The sequence below is a fragment of the Rhinolophus hipposideros genome (assembly GCF_964194185.1).
Source record: "Rhinolophus hipposideros genome assembly, chromosome: X".
In the NCBI taxonomy this organism is placed as follows: Eukaryota; Metazoa; Chordata; class Mammalia; order Chiroptera; family Rhinolophidae; genus Rhinolophus; species Rhinolophus hipposideros.
Genome location: NC_138046.1, coordinates 5,987,290 through 6,002,062, shown reverse-complemented (window position 1 = coordinate 6,002,062; position 14,773 = coordinate 5,987,290). Strand labels below are relative to the sequence as shown.

The 14,773-nt window shown below is 41.5% G+C and overlaps 2 protein-coding genes across 2 annotated transcripts in view; one reads left to right on the top strand and one right to left on the bottom strand.

Moving 5' to 3' along the window:
- Positions 1–6,907, bottom strand: part of GAB3 (GRB2 associated binding protein 3) — a 68,802-nt gene extending 61,895 nt beyond the window's left edge. Inside the window, exon 1 of the mRNA XM_081043174.1 lies at positions 6,805–6,907. Within this exon, the coding sequence (XP_080899300.1) occupies positions 6,805–6,876 (72 nt within the window). The 5' untranslated portion in view covers positions 6,877–6,907. The remainder of the gene's footprint in view (positions 1–6,804) is intronic.
- Positions 6,908–12,516: 5,609 nt separating this feature from the next.
- Positions 12,517–12,705, top strand: LOC308494610 (translation machinery-associated protein 7-like; the record flags this gene model as incomplete). Its single annotated transcript, XM_081042466.1, has 1 exon — positions 12,517–12,705. The coding sequence occupies one exon, from the start codon at positions 12,517–12,519 to the stop codon at positions 12,703–12,705; it is 189 nt and encodes a 62-aa protein (XP_080898592.1).
- Positions 12,706–14,773: the final 2,068 nt, after the last annotated feature.

The window sequence follows — 14,773 nt, the reverse complement described above, 5'->3', positions numbered from 1 at the left end:
CCTATATGATCATTTAATCTATAATAAAGAAAGCAAGAATTTACCCAATTGGGGTAAAGACATTATCTATTCAACAAATGGTGCTGGGAAAACTGGATAGATACATGCAAAAAATGAAACTGGACCACCTTCTTATGTCACATACAAGAATAAACTCAAAATGGATTAAAGGCTTAAATGTAAGACCCGAAACCATAAAACTCCTAGAAGGAAACATGGGCAATAAATTCTTTGACAATGCTCTTAGTAATATTTTTTTGGATATGTCTCCTCAGGCAAGGGAAGCAAAAGAAAAAAAATAAACAAATGGGACTACATCTAACTAAAAAGTTTTTGCAAAGCGATGGAAACTATCAACAAAACAAAACGACATCTTACTGACGAGAGAAGATATTTGTCAATGATACATCTGATAAGGGGTTAATATCCAAAATCTATTTTAAAAATCTCATACAATTCAACATCAAAAAACAAACAATCCAATTTAAAAATGGGCAGAGGATCTGAACAGACATTTTTCCAAAGAGGACATACAGATGGCCTATAGACATATGAAAAGATGCTCAATGTCACTAATCATCAAAGAAATACAAATAAAAGCCACAACAAGATACCGCCTCACTCCTGTCAGAATGGCTATCATCAATAAATGAACAAACAAATGTTGGTGAGGATGTGGAGAAAAGGGAACCCTTGTGCACTGCTAGTGGGATTGCAAATTGGTCCAGCCCCTTGGAAAAGTTTGGAGATTCCTCAAAAAATTAAAAATAGAACTACCTTATGACCCAGTAATTCCTCTCCTGGGTATTTATCTAGAGAAATGCAAAATACTAATTCAAAAAATATATATACACTATGTTTACTGCAGTGCTTTTCATAATAACCAAGATATAGAAACAACCAAAATACCCATCAATAGACAATTGGATAAAGAAATTGTGGTAAATTTATACAATGGAGTATTATTCTGCCATAAAAAATGAAATCTTACCATTTGCAACAACATGAATGGACCTAGAGGACATTATGCTAAGTGAAATAAGTCAGACTGAGAAGGACAAATACCAGATGATCTCACTTATATGTGGAATCTAAAGAAAAAAAATAGATAAACAAAACAGAAATATACTCATAGATACAGAGAACAAATTGATGGTTGCTAGATGGGATGGGTGCTGGGGGTTGGGGAAATGGGTTAGAAAGGTGAAGGGATTAGAAAGTACAAATTGGTAGTTACGAAATTGTCACGGGGATATGAAATACAGAATGGAGAATATAGTCAATAATGTTGTAAAAACTATGTATGGTGTCAGATGGGTACTAGACTTACTGAAGGCATCACTTCATAAATTATATAAATGCCTAACCACTAAGCTGTACACCTGAAACTAATATACAATAATATTGAATGTCAACTATTATATGTATTATATGTATACGTATATATACGTATATATACACATATATATATACACACACACATACATTATATTTATATATATAGTCATTCACGTGTTGTAAAGTTAAGCATATGGAATATAGTCAATGGTATTGCAATAGCTAGGTATGGAGTCAGATGGGTAGTAGACTTGTTAGGGTTATCGCTTTGTAAGAGGTGTAAATGTCTAATCACTATGTTGTTTTGTACACCTGAAACTAATAAAAAATAACTAAAAAAATTTTTCTTTCCCAAAAGTAAATAAATAAAAGAAGATGGCATCATGAAAAATGTTTTGAAATGAATGAAAATAAAAACACAATATATCAAATTTTGTGGGAACACCTAAAGCAGTTCTTAGAGGGAAGTTTGTAGTATTAAACTCTTACATGGGAAAATAAGAAAGATCTCAAATCAGTAATTTAAGCTTCTACTTTACGAAACGGAACTGAATAGATAAAATGGATCCCAAAGCCATCAGAAGAAAGTAAATAGTAAAAATAAGAGGATACATAAATAAAATTGAAAGCAGAAAAAGAGAAGATCATTGAAAACAAAGGCTGGTTCTTAGAAAATATCTGTAAAATTGATAAAACTCTAGCCACATTAATCAGGAAAAAAACAGAAGAAATTATCTACGATCTCATAAATGAAAGAGGAGGCATCACTACAGATCCTACAGACATTAAAAGGATAACAAGGGAATATAATACCATGTTTCCCTGAAAATAAGACGTAACCGGAAAATAAGCCCTAGCATGATTTTTCCGGATGACATCCCCTGAACATAAGCCCCAAAGCATCTTTTGGAGAAAAAATTAATGTAAAGCCTGATCATCTTTTCAGGGAAACACGGTAAAAAATTGTATGCCAATAAATTCAAGAACTTAAATAAAATAGAGAAAATCCTTGAAAAACAAAAACTACCAAAGCTCATTCAAAAAGCTATGAATAACCTGAACAGCCTTCTGTCTGTTAAAGAAATAGAATTTGTAGCTGATAACTGTCCTACAAAGAAAAGTCCAGGTCCAGATGATTTCAGTGGTGAATTTTACCAAACATTTAAGGAAGAAGAAATACCAATTCTGCACAATATCTTTCAGAAAACAGAAGAGATGGGAACACTTCCTTATTCATTTTATGAGGCCAGCATTATGCTAATATCAAAACCAGACAAAGCACAAAAAAGGACAACTACAGACCAATATACCTCATGAACAAAGATACAAATATCCTCAGCTAAATATTTGCAAATTAAATCCAGCAATATATGCAAAAGATTATATCACAACCAAGTGAAGATTATCCCAGCAGTTCAAGGATAGTTCAACATGCAAAAATCAATCAGAATAATTCACCATAGTCACAGACAAAAAAAGAAAAAAAAGAATAACCATATTATTATTTTTGTAGGTGTAGGAAAGGTATTTAACAAAATTCAATCCATGATAAAAAATCTCAGCAAACTAGCAATATAAGGGAACTTCCTCAACTTGATAAAGGGCAACTACAAAAATCCTACAGCAAACATATTTAAAAGGTGAAAAGACTGGAAGCTTTCCCCCTAAAATCGGGATAAAGTCAAGGATGTCTGCTCTCATCATTTGTATGTAACATACACAGTACCACTGGTTTTAACTATACACAAGGCTACTAGAATTAATGAATGAGCTTAGCAAGGCTGCAGAATACAAGGTAAACATACAAAAATCAATTGAGAAACTAATTCTAAAACTGATATGAAAAGGCAAATGACCTAAAATAGTCAAAACTGAAAAGTAAAACAAAGTTGGAGGCTGAAACTGCCTGATTTCAAGATTTGTTATAAAGCTATTGTCATCAGACAGCATGGTGTTTGCCTAAAGATGAAAGAAGAGATAGATGGAACAGACTAGAGAACACAGACATAGACCTACATGACTACTATGATCAACTGACTTTTAACCAAGTTGCAAACGTAACTCAATGGAGTAAACAGTCTATTCAATAAATGGTACTAGAACAAATGGAATCGGTTTCCAAGAAAATCAACCACAACATAAACCTCACACCTTTTACAAAATTTAACTCAAATGATCATTGACCTAAATATGAAATGTAAAATTGTAACTTCTAGGGAAAATAACACAGGAAAAAAATCTTCAGGATCTAGGGCTAAGCTTACGACTTCTTAGATTTGACACTAAAAGCATGATCCATAAAAGAAAAATTGATAAATATGACTAAATCAAAAAATTAAATCTTTGTTCTACAAAAGATACTGTAAAGAGAATGAAAAAACAAACTATAGACTAATAGAAAATATTTGCAAATTATATATCCAACAAAGAACTTGTATGCAAAGTTAAAAACAGTACCTGGCTCTCAGTCTTGCTTTGAAGACTAAATAGGATAATACAATAAAGTCTGTAGCATGGTGCTTGGCACATACAGCCATTCAATGAATTTTGATTATAATTTTAGTATCATTGTTGTTACAGCATTCTTTAAAATGGAGAAAATAAAGCAAGACAAATGTTCATCAATAGATAAATTGTTAAATTATGTTACATCTATTGCAAGGAATATTAACCAATGGTTTAAAAGAAGGAAGTATACCTACATTCACTAACCTAGAAAGATGTCCAGGATTGTTGTGAAAAAGAAAACTGCAGGACAATTTGTATAGTACGATCTCATTTGTGCAAAAATAAAATTATATTTTTTTGTAGGAATTTTTCTAGGATGATACTCACCAAACTGTTAACAGTTATCACTAGGGAGGGGAGTGGAATAAGGAGGGGTATACAGGAAAGGTAGGACATGGGGGGAAATTAAAGAGGGTCTTTCCATTTTTATTCTATTCCTAGATTGTTTGAATTTTTACAAGAATATATTCCTACATTATTTGTGAAACAAAAAATATAAAGGAAAAGAATCAACTATCTTTTAAAAGAGCATGATAAAAATAACTTTCTGATTGCCTTGGCTCATGGAGTCAAGGGGATGAAGCACAAGTTCACTTTGGACTGAAAGATTTACCTAAAAAGAGACTCCGCTCCCATTTGTAATTTAACAAACATTAACAGAGTCCTCAGGTTGTTGGCCTAGCAGCGCAAAGAACTTAGTTACTGCCCTGGTTGTGCTACAAACTAGCTTTGTTATATTGTTACGAAGTTTAGACTGTGGGGTTCTTGAGGACAGGGATCAAGCCTTTATTTCAGTCTGTCTAGTCTGTGACACAGGGCCTGGTTCAGAGTTGGCGCTCAATTAAAGGGACAACAAAACAAGCTCTGAATTAAAGGTGGCTGTGAATAATAGTGAGGTCCACGTCCCGTCGAACTGGCACAGGATCGCCATCTAGTGGCAACAAGGGATTCTGCAGAAGTTGGAGAGAAGAGAAACCCGACTTTTTGAGGTCTTCCAAGGACCCACCTTTCAACAAACAACATTGACAAAGACTATGACCCTAATGAGAAAAAGTTCCCAATCGTGGGCTAAAAGGTCAGAGTTTATGGCTTGGAGGGTTAATAAGGTGACATCTAGGTACTCTAGTGTCTTAAGTCTCCTCCACCACCAAACCACCCCACCATCACAATGCCCCAAACACCTATAAGCTGTGCAAAGTCCACACGTGCCACACACCCATTGCACCCAAAAAGAATGAAGCACACATGATAACAGAGATACACACTTATGCTTTCCCAAAGCTGATGAAATACTAATAAACTTTCCTAAGCCAGACTGGTCGGGACAATACAACACAGGACTGGGGGGAAAAAATCTTCTATCAACTTTGCTCTGCAGGTTCACCATCTTTTTGAATCATCTACTGGGAAGTGAGTGCCACTCTGAAAACATCTCGTAAACCTTTAAAATGTGTCACATTCCAAAGGGCAACAAGGAAACCCACCTTGAGCTGGCCTTTTAAGTACCACTGTGACAAACCCTCACCTGCCCACGACAGTCACAGAGAGCAGGTTTTCTTCTCTGGCCTCCTTTGAGTACTAATGAGTCTTCAAAGCAGCTTCAGTATTTGTTAGGGAAGCAGCTGCGTGATTCAGAGGCTGAGAAATATCGGACCTTGTGGTTATGGACTTGGGAACTCAAAAAGAATGAAGGGACACAGTGGTAGTTAATCTAAAAAAAATCTCCCTATGTATTTACATGCTAAGTAGAACAACATTCCTGTAAAATGTTGCTCAGCAGAACAAACAACAGAGAACTTCCCAAAGACTCTTAAGAGAGTGAGCCTGGGGAAAGGGCCTTTGAGCACCTATATGTCCAAGAAAGGTTGCTGTCGCACATTCTGCAAGTATACATACATGCTTCAAGTTTTCTTCTAATCCCACCTCTTCCACTTCCACACGGTATGTGCCTCATAAATATGGGAACAAAAACAGTGGTGAAATTTGGCTGCAACGCGGACATCAGTTTGGGAGCATGCCATACAGAAGAGGTTTGTGGGTGGGCTGCTGTGGAGCAGAGCAGACAGGAGTGTTTACTGCTAGCACTCTGCACTGGAGCTGCAGAGAAATTGGGAATTATGAACAAGATGGATCCATCAAGCTGCTCCCAGCCTAAAAAAAGCCAGAAGCCCTAATATCTATTTATATGCAACTCCCTGAGGGCTGAAGTGGTTCTTTGTAATGGATGAAGAACACTCAGCAGCAATCAAGTCTTGAAGCGGAATGTTTTTAAGACCTTACACTGAGGCGCTGATGGAGATAATGAACGTTTGAGCTGTAGGCAGTGCATTTAAAATGGTAATGGAATGTGTAGGAAGATGTGCTCTTCCGAGTGTCCCTCATTTCATACTAGCAAAAGCCCGTAGTTCCTGCTGGTACTAGGAAAAAAAGTGAGGTGTCAGCAAAAGAAAAAATTGAAAAGAGACTGCATGAGAAACGAGTTACACTCTGTGGAAGGTTCCAGATAAGAGTGCCCGACGACAGCTACAGGAGAGAACACTCCTTACAGTCCAAGGGTAATGCAGGCCCCGTCCCGCTGTACTTCTCCCTACCCCCTGCCCAATCTTCTTCGCTGGGCAATGGGACTCAGAGCCACTCCTGGCCAGAGACAGGGCACTCTTTCGAGCTATCTCCCTGACCGCTCCTGCACCGAGACTGGAGCCTGGGGCTTAGCCCCAAACCGCCTTCCTCCTCTAGGGTCAGCGGCGGTCTGGAGCCACCCGGCCCCTGCCTGGAGCTGGGCTCCTTAGAGACACTGGCTCGACGTGCGATTTCGCTTTCGTTCGATCGGCCTTGCCTGCAGCCCTGAGCGCTGGGAGCGGCTGCGTTTGGAGCGCCCAGAGCCCCTGGGCTCCCTGCGGCCACCCCGTGGGCAGGGACCCGAGGACCAGAGGGCGGGCGGGCGGCGCCCCTACTCACGTAGCGCTGCAGTTTCCTCTCCGGGGGCGACTTGACGAGCCAGCCGGTGCACACAGCGTCGCCCGCGCTCATCGTGGACGCCGCCGCCGCCGCCGCCGCCGCTTCCTCCAGCTGGGTCGACAGCCCGCGGCAGGAGGAAGTCTGGCCAGGGATGTCGACGGGGCGGGCCCAGCGCCCGCCCGCCCAGCGCCGCCCCGAGCGGCCGCCGCGACCCCCGCCTCCGGCCGCCGCGGCCCCCCGGGAGGGGTCGGGCGCCACCTCCCGTGGCGCGAGACACTGGGGGAAGCAGGCAGCAAAGTCCGGGGAAGCCCCTTCGAGCAAGCGCAGAGCCGAGTGGCCGGTAGCCCGGGCCACGAGAGAGCGCACGGAAGGAGCCCCGAGCTCTAAGGAGAGCGCAGTAGGGACCTGTCCTCCGTTGCCCTCACCCCCATCCGTGACTGGTCACGTCAAAAGGGCTGGTCCCAGAGCCTCAGGGCACCCCAGAGCTGAAACCTATTACTCCAACCTGCCCTGTATATAGTTAGGCAGGAAGAAAACCATTGACTCCTCCTTGACTTCCCTGTTCCACTTGATTGTTTGCAGAGTAATGGTTCTCAGGCCTCCGAAAAATTTGCAACCTCAAAATAGGCCTTTTGGGATGGTGATTTTAAGCTGATTACTGAGAAACAAGGGACTCAGAAAGAACCTTTTGACACCCCCCCCCCCTTTCCTGCCTAAGGGATTCAGATGGAAAAACCTACTTTAAAAAGTATTCATTAAAACCCGAAGCGAAAAGTCCGGTCAATCTTTATATTCACCTCCAGGGAATAGTTGTTCCTCCTCTGCTTCAGACACTATCCCCCCTCAATATCCTATAATCTCTATCGCCTTTATTTCACATGTATAAGATAGAGAAGGAAGATTGGGAAAGTTTATATGGAGAGAGACAGAGAGAGAGAGAGACAGAGACAGAGACTGAGACTACAGTTTCAATAACAGGTCTGGAAAACATAATTGGTCTTTACAACTTCCTTCTACTACCCTCCCTGGCCTCCCTTTGCTCTCCAGCTAGGACATCAGCTGGTCAGAATTCTCCACCTGGTGAAGGACCCAAAGCTTGATTCCCACCGAGTCTGAATCCTCAGTGGTCCTGCCTGGGCATAACAGTAGGACGTGCCCCAGAAGATCCTTTGGATTAAAGACATGTTCCTTCCAATTCTGTTGCTTAACAGCAACCCCATTTCCATTTGATAGTTAACATCAACCATCCAAGCCAACTCAGTAGACCCGTGGTTTGTCTGTCGTTTCAATGGCATAAAAAGCCCTAAGTGGCCAGATGGCAATTTCAACTTGCAATGTGACGGGACCAGTGTTGTAGCTCTGATGGAAGCAGTCCTACCTTGGGAACCAGCAGAGCTCAGAGCTGTGGGGATGCGACGAAACACCTTGAGAGTGGATTATTAGGTGTGATAGTGAGAAAAGTCACTTCTGCTTCCACCTTTTAATTCCTGGACCCATGAATTCTGGCTATGGAGAAACAGCACTATATAATGGTCACCAGTTAAAAGTATTTACCTCATTCTGCAAGACAGAACCTCCACCTTTCAGTGTATTGTCACCTGACTAGTGCAGTAACTGACATGTCAATAGACTGGCCATTCCACTGTTACCGTAGAACGAGAGGGTCCTTGGTAAACCTCATGGGAAGAAATTCCAGGACGTACCAAAATATTAATACACGCAAACAAAGCCAAGCAAGCCAAAGATTTATTAAAGAAAGGAAATAGCCCAGTACACTCTCAAGACAGTGCGAGAGTGGGAGGCCCCATGAAAAAAAGGGCAACTTCCCCCAAAGAACAAAGAAATTTAGGATTATATTTGAATGAGGGTGCGAAATACTCGGGTGGCTTTGCAGAAATTCCCAGGGCAGTTTCTTGCAGTGGATGATCGCTCCTTCCCATCAGGAGGTGGGATTCCCAGGTAGGGATTGTCCTGGCGACACAGGGGGTGGAGATTTTTCCCTGCCTGCAATGCTAATAGTGTTGTAATCCATTACAATTAGCTGTAGCTGCATCTTTTCTTAGGAATGATCTCATCACCTCTTTTCTTTGTTTCCCGTGACATTTTCCTTCCTTTCCTCCCCCCTATCTCCCCAGGACCCTGTTCTTTCTCCCTACAGTCATACCACCATCTTATCAGGCCAGGTGCTTCAGGGCAATGAGAAATGTGGTAAGACTAGTTCAGTCTCTCAGCAGGAGCACACTGGGGCATGTCTTTTGTCTCACATCGATTTCCTTGGTCGGAAGCGGTGCTCTGTGAGATACTGTGAAAGTGAGGCAGGGGCAGTAGTTCTCTGGGTGGGAATGCTGGCAGAAACATGGCTTACAATAAGTGCCTATTCAACAAGGACAAATTGCTGCCCCTTCCAGATAAATATGCTCTGATTCCATCAATCTGCCACCAGGTGGCTGGCTGGTCCCCCCCAAGGAATCTACCTTATTGGGGCTCAGTGTTGGTCTCTGCTTTGGGCAGGTTGAGTACATAGCAGTGGCAGTGGCAGTGGCAGTGACCATATCAACTGATGCCAGTCTCTGGGAGCCTCACCACTCATGATTAATTCCCTTAATCTTGCTCTCACACTGTACAAAAATCCCCTCATTATACTCACCTCAGTTCAACCCATTGAGTCTACTGTTGGCTTCATTCTGAGACCTTGACCAATATGCGTAGCCATGGAGAACTCTCTCTGAGCTTCCAGGTGTGAGCTCAAGGACATGGTGTCCTGCAGCAGTAGGCGTCACGACAATGTGAGCCACCTGCTTGAACAACTTTGCTGTACCTTCCAGACCTGCTTGAGTCTGGTCTCAAATATTCCACTGGCAGAGGATGATTAGTTAGCACCCAATTTATGAGGGACAGCTGAAGTTACATGGTTCCTTGGTGCCCCATGGTCAGACATTCAGACCTTACCACAACCCAGGAGCAAGCCAGAAATGTTGATGCAAAGGAAAATACTTCTTTTGTGGTAGAAGGCATGATTTGCTCCCAAACTCTAGGGGTCCACTGTATGTTTGTCCTATTGGGACTTGGAGAGATGCCATGTAGCCTCCCAGTGTGGCAAAGACTCTATGCATGTTGCATCTGTGAGATGAAGGTCAAGTTTCCTGGACCTGCTTCAGAACCTTTCCTTGTCCTGGGTACCACTGAAAACATGCAATTTTACAGATTACTTGCTGAATTGCTGTGACACAATTACATGTAGCATGTATTGCCTACAGACTCTGAGGAGCCCCACCAAGTGCTGTGCCTCTTTCTGAGTGGTATGAGGTGCAGCAACTTGTTCAATACCCGATACGATCCAGACCATCTGAAAACATCATTGAGGGTCAGGCTCTTGACTTTTCGTGGGTTTTAGCTCCAACCCTTTGTCATACACATGTCTTAATAAGGCATCTATGCTACCTCTTGATCACCAGCTCCAGTAAGCATAATGTCTTCAGTGCAGTGAACCAGCATGACGTGCACTCTGATTGTCACAGTAATCAAGTTCCATTCACCCCAGATTATGACAACAAGCCAGAGGACAGACATAGCCCTGAGATAAGGCACTAAAGTCAAGCTTCTGTTCCAGCAAGATGAAAGCAAACTGCTTCTGGTAGTCTCTGCTGATTGGGATAGAGAAAAGAGCATCTGTCATACAAATTGCCACTTACCAGGTGCCAGGCACTGTGTTGATTTGCTCTAGGAAAATATTATCCAGAATAGCGGCTTCAATTCGAGTCACAATCTGATTAATTTTACACTTACTCATTATTCATCTCCAGGCTAACCAGGTAGTTAAATATGGATGTGATATGAGTAATCACTCCTGCATCCTTCGGAGTGTACTCTTTTCCCTTCCAGACGAACCCAAATTGCTTCTGCATGGTCATTCCTCCTAAGTTTCTAGGGAGAGATGACCTCTTTACATTACAATGTTCATTTTCCTTTCCTCCAGCCCCTTCCCAGCTTCTTTGCACTCCAGCCTGGAGAGAGGAGATATTTGAAATAGCAAGTGGTTTTTCAGCACCTGGATTCCTTTTGTGGCTTCCCCATTTATGATTTATTTAAAATAGATTTGGTTTGGCAGTTCATTAAGTACTGAAAATCTTTTAACTAGGAGGATTTGTGAAAGTAAATGTCCACTATTATAGAAGAGACTCTATTTTAGTTATGTTACGATGGGCAAAGTGGCCGTGCATCTAAATTATTCTCTGTGAAAAGAGAGACAATTTGAAAAGAAAATGCCTCTCAATTTCTAAATAAGGAACAGACATGGGGCGATAACTATACATGTGTGTGAAAAGCCAATAATGAGGGAAGAGGGCTGTGTCTTCCTATATTCCCCACCTCCCACGCATCTCTTGTTCTAATAATCTATGAAGCACATTAATTAAAAGCCTCAACTGCCACAGTACAATTTCGGATAAAGAAACTCTTTTTTTCCTATATGGACATCTATAAAGTACTTCTCTGAGAGTGAAAGCAACCTAATTTCCATCAGAAATATGAAATTTAACTTTCTTATTATCAATTTGAGTTTGTTGCTATCAATAGTCTTCTACGTGTCTTACGAAAAATTCTGACGTCATATCCATTATTAGTATATTTAAAACTCTATGGCTTTTTCGTAGTGGATTTGCCACCAAAACACAGGTGTCATGAAAACCACCACTAAATCCAAGCCAAAATGGGAAAGAAAAGACTCGTATCACCTTTGTCGTCATTGGACATGTAGGTTTGGGCAAATCCATCTAATCTACAAGTGTGGTGGGATCGGCAAAAGAACCATGGAAAATTGGAGAAGGAGGCTGCTGAGACGGGAAAGGGGCTCTAAGTGTGCCTGGGCCTTGGATCAACCAAAAGCTGAACACGAGCATGGATGGCATCACTACTGATATCTCTGTGGAGATTCGAGAATGGCAAGTATTATGTGACCTTCATGGATGCCCCAGGACACAGAGATTTTTTCAAAACACAATTACAGTCACATCTCAGGCTGACTGTGCTGTCCCGACTGTTGCTGCTGGTGTTGGTGAATGTGAAGCAGGAATCTCCCAGAATGGGCAGACCCGTGAGCATGCCCTTCTGGCTTTCACACTGGGTGTGAAACAACTGACTGTGGGTGTTAACACAATGGATTCCACTGAGCCGCCTCACAGCCAGAAGAGATACGAGGAAATCATGAAGGCAGTCAGCACCTACATTAAGTAAATTGGCTACAGCCCTGACACAGCAGCATGTGTGCCAATTTCTGGTAGGAATGGTGACAACGTGCTGGAGCCAAGTGCTTACATGCCTGGGTTCAAGGGATGGAAAGTCACTGGTAAAGATGGCCGTGCCAGCGGAACCCGCTGCTTGAGCTCTGGATTGCTCCTGCCACCAACTCGTCCAACTGACAAGCCTTTGCGTCTGCCCCTCCAGGAGGTCTACAAACTTGGTGGTACTGGTCCTGTCCCTGTGGGCCCAGTGGAGACTGGTGTTCTCAGACCCGGCATGGTGGTCACCTTGGCTCCAGTTAGTGTTACAACTGAAGTAAAGCCTGTTGAAATGCACCATGAAGCTTTGAGTGAAGCTCTTTCTGAAGACAATGTGAGCTTCAACGTCAAGAATGTGTCTGTCAAAGATGGTCGTTGTGGCAATGTGGCTGGTGACAGCAAAAATTACCCACCAGGGGAAGGGGCGGCAGGTACCATGTCCGGCCACGAAGGTGGCAAGAAGCAGACCCTGAAGCAGCCCAAGAAGCAGGCCAAGGAGATGTACTATGAAGATAAGGCATTCAAGCAGAAGCAGAAAGAGGAGAAGAAACTCGAGGAGCTAAAAGCAGGCCAAAGGGAAGGGCCCCCGGCTACAGGTGGAATTAAGAAATCTGGCAAAAAGTGAGCTGTTCCTTGTGCCTGGGGCAATGGTGATCCTTAATTCCATTCCTGTTTTAACATCTGGATTCCTTGCCATAACACCTGTTGCCACTTGTAGCTAGAATGAAGTGTTGTCTTGGAGCCTGTTGTACATTTAAGAATAAACTTTTGTAAAAAAAAAAAAACACAAAGTAATAATAATCATGCATTGGCTCAACTCTTTAGTTCTTCTTACTCAGCTATTTCAATCTTAGCTGTGAGGTCAGAGGAAACTCAACCCAGAATCCTAAGTGTGTTCTTCAGTCTTTGTTCTATCTCAAATTCTGTACTTCCTGGAATTAAACCAAGTCATTTGGAAAAAAAAAATGACTCACCAATGGCAGCAGCTGGATTCACAGCTCAGGTGATTATCCTGAAGCATCCAGACCAAATCAGTGCTGGATACGCACCTGTGCTTGATTGTCACACAGCTCACATTGCTTGCAAATTTGCTGAGCTGAGGGAAAAGATTGATTGCCATTCTGGGAAAAAGCTGGAAGATGGCCTGAAGTTTTTGAAATGTGGTGATTCTGCCATCATTGATAAGATTTCTGGCAAGCCTGTGTGTGTTGAGAGCTTCTCTGACCATCCTCCTCTGGGCCGTTTTGCTGTTTGTGGCATGAGACAGACACTTGCTGTGGGTGTCATCAAAGCAGTGATCAGGAAAGCAGCTGGAGTTGGCAAGGTCCCCAAGTCTGCCCAGAAAGCTCAGAAGGCTAAATGAGTAGCTTTTATCCCTAAAACCTGCCACTCCAGTCTTAATTGGTAGTGGAAGAATGGTCTCAGAACAGTTTGTCTCAATTGGCCATTTAAGTTTAATGGTAAAAGACAAGTTAATGATTACAATGCATTATAAAACCTTCAGAAGGAAAGAAGAATGTTTTGTAGACCATTTGGGTTTTTCTTTTTTTGTGCTTCAGTTTTTAAGTTATTAGTTTTTAATGGAAACAACTTGACCAAAAATCTGTCACAGAATTTTGAGACCCATTAAAAGAAAATTTAATGAGAAAAAATAGCACAAAATGTTTTCACAAGTCCAAATCAAACACTTCTCAACTCATTCCACGAGGACAATATTACTCTGATACCAAAATCAGAAAAAGACAGTAAAAAGAAAGAAGGAAAAATACAGACCAATATGCCTCATGAATGCAGACATAAAAATCCTCAGCAAAATGCTAGCAAGTAGAATTCATAGATACATTAAAAAAAATTATACACCACGACCAATTGAGGTTTATCCCAGAGCGACAAAGCTCATTCAATGTATGAAAATCAATCAGTGCAATCCAGCACATTAACAAGCAAAAGAAGAAAAGTCATATAATTATATTAATTGATGCAGAACAAGCATTTGACAAAACCCAACACCAATTCATGACAAAAACTCTCATAAAACTAGGAATAGAGGGGGAACATCTATAGAAGGCATATGACTAACATCATACTTAATGGTGAAAAACTGGACACTTTCCCCTTAAGATTGGGAACAAGGAGAGGATATCCACTCTTACTACTGTTATTCAACATAGTATTGGAATTTCTAGCCAGTGCACTATGCAAAAAAAAAAAAGAAAGAAAAAAGGAAAGAAAAGAAACAAAAGTCACACAGATTGGGGAGGAAGAAATAAAACTGTCTCAATTTACAGATGATATAATTATCTTCATAGAAAATCCCAAGGAATCTACAGGGAAAAAACTCCCATAACTAATAAATGAGTTTTACAAGGCTGCAGGATTTAAGATCAACATACAAATCTCTACACAATTTCAAGGCTTATTATATAGCTATGGTAATCAAGACTGTGTGGTATTGGTAGAGGAATAGACACATAGATAAATGAAATGGAACAGAGAATGCAGAAATAGACTCACATAAATTTGCCAAATTGGTTTTTGAAAAAGGTACAAAAGCATTTCAGTGTAGGAAGGACAGTCTTTTCAACAAATGGTGTTAGAGCAATTGGACTTTCATCGGCAAAACAATAATCAAAAAAAGTTTAACCAAAACCTCACATCTTTTACAAAAATTAACTCTCAATAGATCATATATG